The following is a 12,573-nucleotide window of genomic DNA, read 5'->3' as shown; positions in this document are numbered from 1 at the left end:
TAGTCAAAAATAATTTCCTATTATGATGTTGAGTTTAATGTATAACTTATAAATTAATATTATTTTCTTTTATTTTAAAATTATTTACTATATCCGATTCGCACAGTAAAATAATAATTTGGTTGGAAGTGTAAAACAAAAACTATAACACGGTTAAAAAAACTATTTATTATAGTTTAAAGTGTGTTAAAAAAAAACTCAGGATTGTGTGAATAATAACCAAGCTCACACCTATTTTATAATTTTTAATAAATGTTAACACAAACAATTTATTGTGTTAAAAAAGGAATGGTATTTTCAATTTTAAACAAAATACTCGAATAAAAAAAAACAATTGATTGAAATTATTTTCTTAAATAATAACTAAAACCTAAAGTTATATGATAAAGGATTAAAAATAAGTTAAATTATGCACGTTTATTTTACTTATTTTACTATTTTCTTTCCAAGTTTGGTCAATTTATAAGCGAAACATAAATATTTTTTGAAAAAAATTAAGAAAGTAGGATTTATTAAATAACTATACATTCTTTCTTTTTTATTCTGCTTATATTTTATCATCACATTTCTACTTTCCTCTTCCTTCACTGAATCAAACAAGTAATTGTGGCATCCCAATATTACATGATTGTATTAAAGAGAAAAAAATTATGTTGAATTAAAGGAAAATGTTAAAAAAATTGAGAAATGAGCTGTACTATGTATTATCAATTATTTATTTTATTTATTTATTATTTTAATGAGTCATTTTGGTATATAAGTATACATATTAATAAAAATAAAGAATACAGTAGCCTATGTATTTGTTTATGTTAACACATAATTAAATATGAATTGACGTAAATTATAATAAAAATATAAGTTTAAAACATTAATAATCATAAATTTACCCAAAATAATAATGAAATGTTTTTATATGATTAATTTTATCATAAATATATTATGTCTCAAACGAACTTCTGAAGAAAATCAAAAAACACACATGAGAAGTTCAAAGCATATATTAGTTTTATTTTTTATGCTTTTCTTTTATTTCTCGACTCTTAGCTTTCCTAGCTTTCCGCGTCTTCAAACAGTAATCATGTTTTATGGTTAAAATAATGGTATAGTATTATCTATCAAGTACTAGTATTTTTATCAAAATAATATTATTTTAAACAAAGTATCATATCACCCCTGATTAGGCTTTCTATGAAAAAGCCCTTAACATTTTTGCTAAATCGACTATCAAGCCATAAATAATCCTTTAAATAATATCATTGTTGATTTAGAAAGAAAAAATCTTCCCTCTGACAAATCCTATATAAAAAAGCATAAACATTCTTTGAAAAGTATAGAGAACGAATATAAATGAGAACTACAAGTCAAAGCTTTGTGGAAATTGGGGTCATACAATTAAATTTTCAATGCAAAAGACAAATAGACACCTCATAAAAGAGAGTGTCATAAGTTTAAACACTCCTATTATATTTTATATTTGAAGGGGGTGGATTCAGAAAGAGAGTGCGGAAGGTACATGTTAGGGATGAAATCATCAGTTCAAAATTATTTATTGGAACACCAGGAGCCATTGGAGAGGGGAATTGGTCCAACGTAAAAACCGGAACTTACAAACCAAACATGAGTTTTTCACATATAGTTACTCTCGGGTACAAATGAAGAAGGATTAACAGATAAAAAAACTGAAGGGGAATGAAGCCCCCATAAAAAGAGCAGATAGAACATTCAGAAACTGTGATAAGGTAATGTATCGACACAATCTCCATCTAACATGGGCACTTCTTAGCAAGGTAATATAATACCATGAATTTGCTTATTGTAAAATAGTTTTTGGCTGCCAAGAAACAAGCTTAGTCGACCTTACTTTGTCCACCAATGGAGGAAATCTTTGCGCCTATTGATCTTTTTCTGCAGCTGGAGGAGTCCATACAGCAAAGCCTCAGCAGTTGGAGGACAGCCTGGAATATATATGTCGACAGGAACAATCCTGTCACATCCCCGAACCACTGAGTAAGAGTAGTGGTAATATCCTCCGCCGTTAGCACAACTTCCCATTGAAATGACCCATCTAGGTTCAGGCATTTGGTCATAAACCCTGCAAGAGTTTTTCAGCATCATATATAAAATTGTAAATTTAATTAACTTGATTTCGCCATGTCAAAGACAGAATACCAATGAAGTTCCAATGCAATAATAATGTCGGAACGTGGAATTTCACAGGGAAGAGGAGATAGAAAAATGACTTAAAAATCACATTGATAATGTTTCATGAAGATCAGTGACAGAAAAATCCCAACCAAGTGCAATGCATGCGGGATTACAACAGACGTAACTGCCAACATTTTCAAAAGAAAACATTTTGACAATTTAAAAAAACAAAGCAGTAGTCTTACAAGTGCGACTGCAAGCTGGCTAATGTTCATATACAGACTTACGTGGGGAGACATAAGGAAAAACCTATCCAGAGATTACTTGAGCATATAGAAACAACTTGTAACTCCCACAAACCTTTTTTAGCTTATTCTAATAATAGCTTTATGAAAAATCTGACATAAGTTTTCATGTAATGTTTGAAACAGGCGGTCATGCATGGAGGAAATGTTTCATGATTCTTACTTTCGCTGTCTGATAAGGATTACAATAATCTCCTGCAAACAGACTCCCAAATACAATCATCCTGGTCAGAAGATGTGCCAATAGAGTAAATGGCAAATTAGTATCTCTTGCTTTTCGGTTACGTAAGATGTTAGCTGGAAGAGGCTCTGGCCCAAATGATGCCTATTTTGGGTTCTGATGATCCAGATTAGCTTATAGAATTAGCGTTCAATTAAGTAGCTTACGGATACTCATCATGACATAGTAATAGATAATGATGAGCAACCAAGAATATGTATTATAACATAGTATAAAATTTAACAAGTGAAACTGGCAACTCTTGCACACCTTTCCTAAAGCAACTTAAAACAATTTTTATACTTTGTAGTTATATGACATAATTGTTCACACCTCTCATCCAACGCAAGACAACTATTATCCCCATAAGAACCTCTTTTCACATGCAGTATCATTAATCAAAGTGCTTTTTATAACAACATTTAATCACGAAGAGAACTCTATTAGCCACGATCTATTACTTAGGTGTTTGTTAAGAGGAAAGGGAAGGGTAACAAGGAAGTAGAAGCAAGTGGAAGCAATGAGGCAAAAAAATGTAAATGGGAATCAGTCTGGGGATATGGATTATAAATTTGCAACAACCAACAAAGTGCTCACATATGCCAGGTGGAGGCAGGATTCCAGTGAGGAATGTGAAGGTAGAAAGCAAGCCCCTTAAAGAGGTTACAGACTGCAGCTAGCGTGTCATTTCCCTATACTGTCTCCAACTCAATAAAATTTCTTTGTTAAAACAGAGTCCTGGTAGCAGTTTCCTATCAACACTAAAAAAAACCAAAAGCTACCACACCAAAACAAGAGTCAATTAAAACAGACTGTTACGAGAAAACCTAGTTCTAGGGCGATAGAGAGAAAGCCAAACAACAAGAACACAGGAAACCCCAGAATGAAGGGATTCCGAAACTGAGACAGAAGTGGCAGAATACAGGTATGTTTGTTATTGTTCAGTATGAATATTTTTAATAGCTAACTAAAATTTATATAGCTACTGTACTGACTGCTTAACAGTCGGTCCTAACCCATTTCATAACACAGACAAAATACATAATCATTGACCAGATTAAATTTCCCCGAAATGCAATTTAGTTACAGAAATTCTCAAATAACAGGCATCCACCTCTTGAACACCGAACACAGTTTATGTTTAAAATTCTCCAACGCATATATAACCGCATTTAAACAAAGACGCGACGGCATCGACACCATATCAAGTCAAATTGAATACTCAACCACGCACATATGTCACACACAAAACAAATAAGTGAATCGGGTGAGGGATATGATTTCTAATCTGCTGTGGAAAGGAACACAGTTAAAAATAGATTAGGGAAGTAAAAACCCTAGAAAAAAGGATAGAGGATTACTTGCGAAGAGCGGGAGCCATCTTGTTGGTGAGAGTGCCTGCGACGATCATACAGTCAGACTGGCGAGGGCTGGGCCTGAAAATGATGCCGAAGCGATCGAGATCATAGCGGGCGGCGCCGGTGTGCATCATTTCGACGGCGCAGCAGGCGAGTCCGAAGGTCATAGGCCAGATGGAGCCACGGCGAGCCCAGTTCATCAGATCGTCGACCTTGGAGATGACGAACTCCGCCGCCTTGGAAACGCCGACGGGAGAGGAAGCGGACGGAGGCGGTGGCGGAGCATATGGTGTGGGCGTGTGTGTGGATGTGGATGCGTTGAGAGCTGGGAGCGTCGTGTGGAGGGATAACGCTCGTTGATGGGAGTGCAGTTGATGGAAGCGTGAGGAGGCTCGACTGAGAAGAGCCATAGTGATGTTGGTGTGAGCGAATGAATCGCACCCGGGTTTCAGGACTCTCTCTCTATATCCCTGTCTACGCCCGAGCCAAACCTTTTTCTATATTTTGGAAAATGGTAGAGACATCGTTGACGAAACTGCGTGCCAAGGCTACTACTACGTGGCCCATTTCGGCTTCATTCCTTATTTTTCTTTTTCCAAATTACTATTATTTCATTTATTAAATTATTAAATAACCATTCAAATTCACTGCTTTCTAAGAGAAAGTCGATCATTTTACTTGGTTAGCTGTATTTTTTTAACTAGAGTTTTAAAATCACGAAAAAAATAATCTCTATGACATATATTAAAAAAAATAATGTAATAATTTTAGTAGTATTTATTTTTTTAAATTAAATAGATTTAATTCTTACTACATTTTCAAAACAAAAATATCGATAAAATAAAATTAAAAATCAAATCACATAAAAATGTAAAAATATAATTAAGTCTAATTTATTTTGGTGCGACGCTTACTTGTTACACTAATTTTACATTATCCATATTTTTTTTATCTAATACGTTTAACTGTAATTATATTGTTTAAGTTAAAAATATGAGTGAGTAAATTGTCAAATGAATATTTTATATGATTTTATATATGATTTTACATATAACTTCGTCGTTAAATGATTATGGATTAATTCATAATTCTTCAAATAGGATTCATATAATTTGAATTATCCACGGTAACATCTCATTTAATAGTTTTTAAATTACTAAATAAAGTATTATATAATGATAATCCAAAGTAGATAGCGTGAAAAATTAAGTATAATTTTATACAGGCATCCATAACTGAGTAATAACAATACTATATGTACAAGACCTCTAGAAGAAAGGAAAGGTAAATTCTAACCACTTACTACAAAACACACCTATCTACAGGACCTCTGGATACTACTGTTCAATCCTACTATCAACACCACGCAAAAACTCTCTACCTGCAGCCTCCTCTGCTCACACATTTAAGTGATCATTGCAAAGAATAAAACAAAGGGTAGACAAACATAAAACACGTAGAGTAAGATAATAATGATTTAAAGAAGACTACATTAGAATAAGAGCATAATAACAATCAATTATCACAAATTCACACAGGAACATTCCAATACTCACACGTCATTCAGCTCTAGACTCAATTATTCGGATATATGCAATTAACATCAGACCTCTTGGTGGCTTGCACCGGTGTATGATTCCCAAACTCTGCAGAGTTTGGCCTCAAGGGGTTATCACCCAATCATCACACCAGGTAAGTCTCTTTCGCGCCAAAGACTTGATCGAGTCCAATGGCTAAGACCTCCTGCTACTCCTCACGACATAACTCATTATACTCTATATGAGCCTTAATGGTTATTGGAGCGTCAAGATACTAACCAAATTTGAGTCCTTATGTCTTTGCATACCCTACCTCATTCACACTTAAAATTTCTCCATGAAATTCCTCCATAATTCACATACAACAGTTCCATATTCACCCAATCTCACTCAAAGCATACCAAGACAGTCAAAATAATTCATTTCACATCAGTTAATGCAATGAAACTAGGGATGACAAAAATACTCGTACCCGCGGATATCCGCGGATAAAATTTGTGGCGGATAGTTACTACCCATGGGTATTTATTACCCGCGGATAGCGGGTAGCGGGTATTTTAATACCCGCTTATAAACGGGTCGGGTATGGGTATCATACTATCCGTACCCGCGGGTACCCGCTATCCGCACAAAATTAAAATTAAAATTAAATTTATTTTTTATTAAGTTAAATTTAACTAAAATTAAAATTAACAGTATATTTTATTATGTCAAATTTAATTATAATTAAAATTTTATTTAATTTAAATTTTATTTTTATAATTTTATATTATAAAATTTATAAAATATATAATCTTTTAAATATTTGCGGGTATCGGGTATCCACGGGTACCCGCAGATTTTAAAAATATCCACGGATATTTTTTAAGCGGATACCCGACGGGTAAACGAGCAGGTAGCGGACGAATTTTTTTTTTGGCGGTTCGGGTTGCGGGTAGGCACTATTCGTGCCCGACCCGACCCGTTGCCATCCATAAATGAAACACATTAAAATAGCAAACACATGAAATCTGGCAGCCAGCGCTCAGCCTCGGATTCCAACGCTCAGTCTCAGCATTAAAATTTCGTTCCAGACCTGCAGGGGTCTTAGCACTGGGGCACCGCTCGGCTGGCGCTCAGCCTCATTCTTCTCGCATTTTTCAGCGCCAGGCACCGCTAGGCTAGCGCTCAGTGCTAATCCTCTCGCATTTTTCAAGGCTCAGCCTTGAATTCTGAGGCTCAGCCTCACACAAGAAAACAACACATATTCTGGTTTTTTGTTGGCAGATGTTTCACTTGATTTCATGACCCAAATTGGCACATCCATGGCAGTGTTGTCTAATTTTCAAAATGGTTTTTAAGCAAAGTGAGATGATACCAATTAGAGCCATGATTCAAGTGTTCATTTTCTAATTCAACCTCAATTCACAAAATGCAATCACAAATTCACTTATACCAAACATCAAACAATTCACATTCCATCATACTTCAAACAATCAATTCTAATTACACACAATTACATTCATTGTATCTTCCAATTAAATTCAATTATCAGCTTCCCTTACCTGATTAACTAGCATAATCTACTGCCAAAAACCTAAAACCGCTTTTCCATTGTCGATGCTCACAAATCAACCTAAAATTATCAGAAACATGATCAGAGAACATCATTAGAGCCACTGATCGACAGAGAATTTTTACAAGATATGCAAACCTCACATGCGATACAGATTACAACACATGCAATGTTTTCAAGAAAATACAGAGAAAAGAGCATAATTATAACTTACTCAATTCAAGGTTCTGATCAGACAGACTTGGAGATCTCACCGCAATGATCACTCTGGCGGTCTCTGATTTCAAAAAGGATGAGAGAATGGTAAGATATTTTAGAGAGAATTTAGAGGACGGAGTTTTAGAGAGATAATATTTTCTAAATAATGAAATCCTTTTATGAAATTTCTATTTATATATAAGCGGTTTATTATTAAAATAATAATAATAATAATAGGATCTCATTATTTTAAAGACAAACACTCTTTTAATGTGATTTTCTAGGTTCTCACATCCACTTCATGATAAATTATGTAATAATTCTTTGTATGAAAAATATATATAAATTGTTCTTATATAGGATCAATATATTTTTATAATATCTTCTATTCAAGTTGACATGACTTCTCGTATTTTAATTGGAATGATATTTCATTTTTCAGTCAACACTCATGAATGAATGCCTATAAAGACATCCAGACACTCAAATTAGTAATTTGTAAAACGCAAAAAATATTATAATAAATTAATGAACAATTTTATCTCAAAGAATACAATCTTCTACACATGTTTCATGGTCCTTTGATTGATTAAGCCTACACCAACTAGGCTATGCCTAATCTAAAATTGTTTAGGTAACCTTAATTTGGATAGTTAATCAGTTGATCATCTCGATGACATTATTAATTAGGTCAAAACGATGTTAATCTTTAAAAATTTCATCATCTTGATCTTATCTCTAAACTAGTCATTCAGACTCAAAAATAAATTCAGAGCCTTTCTTTTATTAGATAATATTTGAAAGAAAAAATTAATTTGTTTGGTCTTCACGCCTTACCCTAATATAATTCCCCAATCACATTTAACAATTGAAAGGTGAGCGCATGTAGGCGTTTGGGCTCTCTTTATTTTCTATAAATAGGGATATAATATCGTGGAAAGGACCCTTTTTGTTGATCCGAGACGTAATATTATTTGCTTTTCTTCTTTGTCGAGGTATGACTTCACTGTCTTCTTCAAATTCTAGTGGTTCTTTTGGTTCCAACATAGATAGTGGTGGTAATAGGGATTCATCAACAACAAATGGCCTAGGATGACATGCTTTTGCCAGAAGATCACAAACGGGTAGACTCTAAGGTTAAAGAGTATTTTTCAAAATATCGATAATTGTCTACGATTAAGGATTTTGTTAGAAGCATTGTGCTACTTGAGGATAATGTTAATGATGATATTATAGTTATTGACAGGGGAGTGTCATGCACAATGTATGTCACGGTCTATATGGTCATCATTCTTTATTTTCTATATGTAGTCAACATTAATTAACTAATTCTCATGTTTGATTTTCTTTCAACAAACTAACCATAGAGGTGTTGTAATTTTCATCGTGGCTCCTACACAATTACATCCAAATAGTTGGACATTTTTCCAAACCTTTCGAGACATTTGTCAGATTTTACTTGAAACCCACCTGAGGTCTTCCCTCACTATTATAGTACTCAGTTGGAGATTTAGTTAGTTCGTTGTCACTTGTTGGATAGACAAAAGTGTTTGCCTTATACACTTTATCATTATTAGTTAATAATAATAATAAAATATGAACATTTATTTATTTATTTCTATATTTATTTTATGTATTAATAAAAAGAAGTACTCGTTTAATATTATTTAGAGTATTTGAAACATGAACAATATCTAGTTAAGCCTACATCAATGCAAGATGAGAGAATGGAGACTAATCAAAATAATTTCACCTCATATTTAGAGATTATTCTCATATAAATATTTTTTAATTTATTGTCTAAATTTATTATATCATATTTATTAGTAAAAATATTCCTTAAATATTATTAACAGTTATTTAAATATAATGTATTATTTTTATGTTATAGATAGATTACACAATCTAAATATATTTTTTAATTTAAAATTATATTTTGAATTGGACAATGCAGAAAAAAAAAATCACTTCAGAGGTAATTTATGATTATCATGTTTTATAGGGGTGCAGGAAGAAAATTCCGGCCCTAAGTGGTCCTTTCCTTTTGAATGAGCTCAGCCCAATCACATGTTTTTATAATCACCTGTCAACAACAGGTGCTTCAAAGTTTACACAACAAAACAGTATCAATTTCGCACACTTCCTAATCTATATAACTTTTCAAAGCATGTGCAGGTACAAACAAAGGTAAGTTGACTTCTAACATGATTTTTGTTTTAAGGTAACAGTGATCAACTCTTTTCAAACACCTTGTTGATTTTTTTCTCATCTTCTTCAAGTCTAAAATATCTCTCCGATCACATGAACCCTAAATCCCAGATAAATTGAAACCGATGAAATTGTAAGAAAAAAGTAATGAAAGAAGAATTGCAATTAAACTAGGAAAAATTGTAAGAGTTATTATTATAGTAACACGTGGTCTCTGGGAAGCAGTAGTAGATGGAGACAGTGGCATCGGGATTGAGATTTAATAAATGGTCACAACTTCCCGCATTGAAATCTGCAACCTCTGCATCTGGTTGCTGTGAGATTGGCACCATGCTCTTGGAACTCTCATTATTCATTAATCACTTTTCTGTCAATGGTGAATGGTGTTTTTAAAGATTTTATATATTACCGCAGACAAATCTCATGTAACACTATGCTCTTGTTTCCTTCTGTTAGTGGTTTTTGCACTGGAAATGTTTGAAGGTATTGATCATGATTTGTGCTTCCTCTTCTTCAGACAAATAAATCACACATGTCATTCTGTCATGAACACAGTGCTGCTAGAGTTACACCATAAACATTACCTTCATTCATTTCCGTTTATAGTAATAGCTAGTTGGGTAATGTACTACTGCTCCCTCCATTTAATTTTATGCTATTTTGAAAAGAAAAAACTAATGTTTCTAAATTATAGTTTTGTTGTTATAAGAGTGAGTGAACAAATTAACAAATCAATACACTGACCATGATAGGTTTAAATACAAGTTTTCACTTCTTATAAAATGAGCTAATTTTAGTATTAATTTTTTAACTAATTTGTTCTCATTTTATATAAAGAGTTAAAAACAATGATTGCACAAAAATAAAATAACAATTAAAAAAATTGAAATCAAATTTTGCTTATTTTTACTGTGATTACAAACATACTCAAGTCACAGATCATATACTATAAATTTATATGATATACATTTTTAGCTGCTTTTAGTATAAACAATTTATTATTATATTTTTATTAATATAACTCATTTTATTATTGTACATTTTATATTTTTTAATTCAGTCAACTACTAAAAATAAAAAAATATATTTACTAAAAAATATTGTTTTATAAATATATTTTTAATAATAATAATATTTTTATTTTGATAATTAAAATAAATATACTTTTTTTATATAATATTTTATTGAGACATGTAAAAATACTTTTTTATATTATTTAAATGAATTTTTTGTAACTTTTAATCATTTTTTAAAACTTCTTAACTAATACCTTAAAAACATCGTTAACATAATCCTTAATTTGTATTATTTTCATTCCAAAAGAAAATGAAATTGAAAACAAAAATAATGTTAAAGTTGCAAAATACTACTACTTTTGTGAAAGATGTGTGATGACTCATTTAAGATTTTTATATTTTTATCCCAAAGTAAGCTATGCCATCAAACATCAGAGTTAAAGAGTTAAAAACCACTACATTATGTACTTATCTCAAAGTTAATTCAGTGTCATTATCATTATATATGCAACAAATTGCATGCACGAGCTAATTATATCCAATACAAAGTATTACTTGTTACTTATCATCATATTTATATTATCCTTGTGCATATAAATTCAAGTATAGTCACACATAATATCATTATTAATTATGAAGAGTCATTAGGAAAATTTTCATACTAACAAAAAAAAGAAGGTAAAATCAGTGTTATTTATTAATCATTTTTTAATATGTGTTATCACATATTAAGATGACATCTACTCCTAACTCAAATATAACTTGCTATGAAGTTAAATGTAAACATATTTCTTTATCTCACCACTTAAAATTCTATACATTTATTAGAAAAATTAAAATATGTTTCTATTAAGGTGAGTTTCTTATTTATCACCATCACTCAAAACAAGATATCACACTCTATTCCATGACCACTCATTAGTGTCAGACAACCACCCAAACAGGATTATCCATAAAAGTCAAACCTCGTCCACTCTGTACACCAATTAGGGTTATTCATAAAAGTCAAATCTCGTCCATTCCATACACCAATTAGGATCATCTATAAAAGTCAAACCTCGTGTACCAATATCAATCCACACACATGCATGTGATTTAATATGGTTCATTACTCACAAATGACCACCCAATATGACATATGTCATGCGCATAATGTGTCATGCTTCTTGACATTAATTACATGTCTATACAAGACAAACGGATACTTACCCTTTTATATATCAAATTAACCATACATAAACACATATAAAGACATTAAACAATATTATGTCATTATCATCCTATCATATTATCGCTTGAGTTAGTTTCTTATTTTAGCTTAAATGACACTTGTAATCCAAGAACAGTGTTTAATTTGAGAACATGTCAATGCAAGAACAACAATTTTGCCAATTAAAGTTGTGCCTTTGCTACGTGACTTTTCAAATAACGTTGAAGTCATGTTAACCAAAAATAACTTCATTTTGGGGTTCTATGGTATAGTATCAAAATACTATTCAAAATGTAGTTGTGTTAATATGGCATAACTTACTTATATTTGTAATTTTTTCAAAGCTGTCAATTTAGGTAAAATTAAACGAAACAATATTTTCTCATGACTTATCATGTTTCTCATATATATTAAATACATTTTAAATACTCCATAATAATTATTCTAGAGATATTCTCTACATAATAATCATTTGGAAAATGATAAACAAATATCTTCAAGTGATGTACATATGCACTTAATTTTTATTTATTTTTTAAACCACAACACATATATTAAACTAATGTAATGTTTTGATTAAATTAATATAATTATCAATTAAATTCATGTATAATGAACCAATTAATATATCAATTGTAACACATTCAAACACTACATAACCATTAGAAGATTGTAAATTTCTTATAATCATCAATAAGTTTGTAATAACTTGAAAAATCAATTATCAACATATTTGTGTATGTGAACAAAAATTAATTGTTTTATCAAGTTAAAATAATTAGTTAAATAATTTAAATTTTTTGTTAGATCTTGAATT

The 12,573-nt window shown here is 31.3% G+C and overlaps 1 protein-coding gene across 1 annotated transcript; it reads right to left on the bottom strand.

Moving 5' to 3' along the window:
* Window positions 1-1,519: 1,519 nt before the first annotated feature.
* On the bottom strand, window positions 1,520-4,542 carry LOC114164017 (uncharacterized). The gene is made up of 2 exons (XM_028048472.2): window positions 4,035-4,542; window positions 1,520-2,095 (listed from the first exon to the last, which is right to left on the bottom strand). The coding sequence occupies exons 1-2, from the start codon at window positions 4,439-4,441 to the stop codon at window positions 1,861-1,863; spliced, it is 642 nt and encodes a 213-aa protein (XP_027904273.1). The 5' UTR covers window positions 4,442-4,542; the 3' UTR covers window positions 1,520-1,860.
* Between the last annotated feature and the right edge of the window lie 8,031 nt (window positions 4,543-12,573).

This window comes from Vigna unguiculata, chromosome 9 (assembly GCF_037176805.1).
Source record: "Vigna unguiculata cultivar grain cowpea cultivar isolate G323 ecotype 2 chromosome 9, ASM3717680v1, whole genome shotgun sequence".
In the NCBI taxonomy this organism is placed as follows: Eukaryota; Viridiplantae; Streptophyta; class Magnoliopsida; order Fabales; family Fabaceae; genus Vigna; species Vigna unguiculata.
This window is presented reverse-complemented; position numbering and strand designations above follow the sequence as displayed.